General features: G+C 54.7%; 1 protein-coding gene across 1 annotated transcript; it reads left to right on the forward strand.

Moving 5' to 3' along the window:
• The first annotated feature begins 1,118 nt into the window (after window positions 1-1,118).
• LOC114684801 (zinc finger protein 784-like) lies at window positions 1,119-4,087 on the forward strand. The gene is given in 4 exon segments (XM_028859371.2): window positions 1,119-1,140; window positions 1,143-1,195; window positions 2,831-3,673; window positions 3,675-4,087. Coding segments are annotated over 4 exon segments (972 nt in total). The 3' UTR covers window positions 3,729-4,087.
• Window positions 4,088-4,473: the final 386 nt, after the last annotated feature.

Raw genomic sequence — 4,473 nt, forward strand, 5'->3', positions numbered from 1 at the left:
ATGGGGATGAATGCCTGTAATCACAGTACCAGAAAGATCAAGAGTTCAAGGCGAGGGCTGGAGAGGTAACTCAGCAGTTGGAGCATCTGTTGCTCTTGCAGAGGACCCCCAGTTTGGTTTCCAGCACCCACAACAACAACCATCTGTAACTTCCAGAGGCTATGACAACCTCTCTGGCCTCCGTGGGCACTGCAGACATGTGGTGCGCAGACATACATGCAAGCAGATCACCCATACCCATTTAAAAAAAAAAAAGTGAATCCTAAAAAATCAAAATAGAGTTCAAGGCCAGCCTCAACTACATAGTAAGTTTGAGGCTAGCTCTCACGGTATGCGGTCTTGTCAGTAGGAGGGGAACAGGATGAGCGGGAAGAAAAGAAGGAGAAGGAGGAGGAGTTGGCCATAAAAATGTCGTGACTTATCTAAAGTCACAAAGTCAGGCCCCGGACTGAGTGCTGTCCTTGGTGCTGCTGAAAACCATTTGACCTCTTTTCTCCTAAACATCACAGCAACTAGCAGGGATTTGCTTCCTCCTGGAAGCTGCTGCACTGCCTCACCGAGCCTCTTTCTTGACACAGACTTTTGCAAAACCTTCCATTCATAAACTGCGCCGCTCTGTCTCCTGAACCATAAATTGATAGTAACCTCAGAAACGTTTTCTGTAACATACAACAAAGCTTCTTCCGTGCCTTGAGGTTCAGATAAGCAAACTTCGGGCTCGGCCAGTTAGGGTTTTTAAAAAAGGGACTCGTAGGGCCGAGCATAATGGCTCAGAGGCGAGCGGATCTCTGTGAGTTCGAGGCTAGCTTGGTCTACAAAGAGAGTTCGAGGCCAGCTCGGTCTACACAGTGAGACCCTGCCTAAACAATAATTTTTAAAAGGAAAGGGGAACGACGTCGGAATCGGTCTCCAGGACCTGGCCGACCTCCCAGCTAGGAGCTCTGTCTGTCCTGGTGGAGGACTGACAGACTTTCTGCCGCGCCCCGCCGCGGCCCCACCATCTACCCACTACGGCCCCGCCCCCTCGCCGCCCTGCCGCGCGCTTGCGCAGCACGGCCAGCCGGGGCCCCGCCCCTCGCGGAGCGATCCCTGGCCTCAGGGACGGGTTTAGCTACAAGATGGCCGCCGCGCGCCCGGACCCCTGATTCCGAGCTCACCGACCCGGGAGTCGCCATCCCCGGAGCCGTCGGACCTGGTGCGGGCGACGAAGGGGTCTGGGCCGGGTGTTCACGGCGAAGGAGGTCGCAGGACAGGGGGCGGGGCCTAGCGGGACTGGGCGGGGCATGGGCACACTCCGGGGCGGGGCTTAGGGAGGAGCCTATGGGGAGCGAGGGGCGGGGCCTGGCGGGGCGGGGCCTGAGACAGGTTGCGTTGAGGGTAGGGTTAGGTCCCGTGGAGGACCAGGGAGCTGATTTGCATAGAGAGGGGTGGAGTCTTAGGAGGAGCGGCCGTCTGGGAAATTCTAGGGCCAGGGGATGGTGGGGAAGGTGACCCCAAAGGGGAGTTCTAATCCGGTCACCATGTTGGGGTGGCATGTGACAATACAAGGACTGCCTTGTGAATGCCCAAGGGAGGATTCTGGCGGAGAAATGGCTGTGCCAGTGGCTTTGGAACCTCCAACCCGTGACTGGAGAGTAACTCGGAATATTCAACAAACACGTACAGAGTTTCGGGGGACCAAAGCAGACAGAGGTTGCGTCCTCTTGCAGCTTGCTGTCTTGTGAGGAGGAGTGATAAAACATAATTCACTGTAATATCTTCTATAAGGGAAATAAAAAGTAAACGACAGAGCGGGGGTGGGGTGAGCTAAATTTAGACGGCAGAAGTCAGCTGGTGACGGCTTATATTTCCACGGCTGTCAGTGAGATAAGCGGGATCCAGATCGTGGTGGATATTATAGGGACGACACAGGGTTTCAAGTGGAGCGGCAAAATGCATGACCTCGTTTACATTTTGCAAAGTCCATTCGGGGTGCTCTAGAGAGGTGGGTAATGAGGGGGCAGAAGCAGGAACAGGGATTCCCTTGGAGTGGTGGTTTCCAGTTGTAAGGGCAAGAAACGATGAGGCTTTTAACTAGCATAGAGGAGAGGCACGTCTGTGTCTGTGGTATATTTGGGGCAGGAAAAGGAAATGCCAACTGGATACAGCAAGAATTCTGGATTGTGGATAACAGGGTCAAGAAACCAATGCCGGGCCTGGGGAGATGGCTTAGCAGTTAAGAGCACTAGCTGCTCTTTTAGAGGTTCAGTTCCCAGCATCCACATGGAGGCTCACAACCAACTTCACTTCTAGAGGATCTGGCCCTCACTTCGGCACGCCATAGGCATTGTACACGTGTAGTGAACGCAGGCACTCACACATACACATAAAAACTCAGGCCTGATGGTACATGCCTTTAGTCTCAGCACTTGGGAGGCAGAGGCAGGCGATCTCTGTGCGTTCTAGACCAGCCTGGTCTACACAGCAAGTACCAGGCCAGTTAAGGCTAAATAGTGAAAATCTTGTCTCAAATTAAGTAAATAATAAATCATTAAAAAACAAGGATCCAGTGGACTTCAGAGGATCAACTATTTAAAAATTTATTCAGGTATTTGAGGAGTGTGCATGTGTGCCATAGCGCAGACATGTGGAGGTCAGAGGGCAACTTGGGGGAGTCAGTTCTGTCTTTCTACCCTTCAGGTCGCAGGGATCCTACTCAGTTAGCTTTGGCAAGTGTCTACCCAGTGAGCCGTCTCCCCAGCCGGGCAAGTGTTTTAGCAAGTGGAGGCATTTTGAAGAATGCTCTCCCAGCAGGACCTCCACACAGCCTCCTGTTTCCTCTGCTCTCCAGGTCCTGGTGCCTGATGGTGGCTACTCTGCCACTCCCCCAAGTGACCTCATCGAGATCCAGGTGGTAAAAGTTACAGATACTACATCGGTACCTGAGCCCCCAGAGCCGGGATCTTTCCACTGTGCCCTGTGTCCCGCGGCCTTCCACCTGGTCTCAGAGCTGCTGTTTCACGAACATGGCCACCTGGCAGCCGTGGAGGGGCTTGGGCAGGGAGGGGACCCAAGCCGTTGTCACGTGTGTGGCCACAGCTGTCCGGGTCCTGCTAGCTTGCGTGCCCACTACAGCTTGCACACGGGAGAGCGGCCTTACCGCTGCCCACTGTGCCCACGGGCGTTTAAGGCCTTGGCACCCCTGCTCCGGCACCAGCACCGACACGGGGTGGAGCCGGGCAACTCTCAGAGGCTTCCACCCACAGCATCAACTGGACAGCCAAACCCAAGGGTGGCCCAGGAGAGGTCGGAGGTGGTGACGGCCGCGGCAGCTGCGGGGGCCGCGGTAGGCAAGCCTTTCGCCTGCAGGTTCTGTACCAAGCCCTTCCGGCGCTCCTCGGACATGCGAGACCACGAGCGTGTGCACACGGGGGAGCGGCCCTACCACTGCGGCATCTGCGGCAAGGGCTTCACACAGTCGTCTGTGCTGAGCGGTCACGCCCGTATCCACACTGGCGAGCGCCCCTTCCGCTGCACGCTCTGCGACCGCACTTTCAATAACTCCTCGAACTTTCGCAAACACCAGCGCACCCACTTCCACGGGCCAGGGCCTGGGGTGGGAGAGTCTGGAGGCCAACTGAGACCAACTTCGGTGGCCCAGGAATCGGGGCGCAAGCGTGGGACAGAGAACACTACTCAAAGAAGGGCTTGGAGAGACTGTGAAGGTGAATGTGGAGGTTGACCAGTAGGCTGGGGAGTAGGAAGCATGCCATAGGGGATGGACTAATAGAGGCAAAAGCCAAGGAGAAATAATGAGCAGCTGGGATTGGAGAGCTGAGAAGCCAGCAGGTTCTGGTCTCCAAGAAGCCCGCACTACACTTGAGACTCAGGAAAGAGGTACCTGCAATTCTATAGATGTCCAGCTACATGTGAAAATACAGAGACAGCTGAGCATGGCCCATTCCTGTAAGACCAGTATTCTGGATGCTGAGGCAGGAGGATTGTGAGGTCCAGACCAACCCAGGCTGCAAAGCAAGACTTTATCCACCACCACCTCTGGACTACCTCTGGACCATGTAGGGGCTGCCCTAAGGTGAACTAATATGAAATTTTTGCCTACCTCAACAGGATTGCACTGGTCCTGGGATGTCTACCCTCCTGGGCCGAAGATGCCCACCAGGCCATCTCTAAAGAAATACTGGGATGCCTTCTCCCTCAAAACCAGAGTACCTAAACCACAGTTGGGAATCCATGAATCTCTAGGATGTGAGCCTGCCCATGGAGATTAATGCTAAGCTCTGTTCACCTCTCCATCCTACCCATAGTGGTCTCTCCTTAGCCTACCAGACCCTTCTGGAAGCAACTGAGAGCACACACTGCAGGCAAGCAATCACCTGGTACACCTTTAAGCTTTAGGCACAGAGCCTGTGGTTTCCCATGGCTACAAAGAAGTTTCGATTTCTCTGTTTTCCTCCACGGTGAGGTAGATAGCTT

The sequence above is a fragment of the Peromyscus leucopus genome, unplaced genomic scaffold, assembly GCF_004664715.2.
Source record: "Peromyscus leucopus breed LL Stock unplaced genomic scaffold, UCI_PerLeu_2.1 scaffold_1055, whole genome shotgun sequence".
NCBI classification, from domain to species: Eukaryota; Metazoa; Chordata; class Mammalia; order Rodentia; family Cricetidae; genus Peromyscus; species Peromyscus leucopus.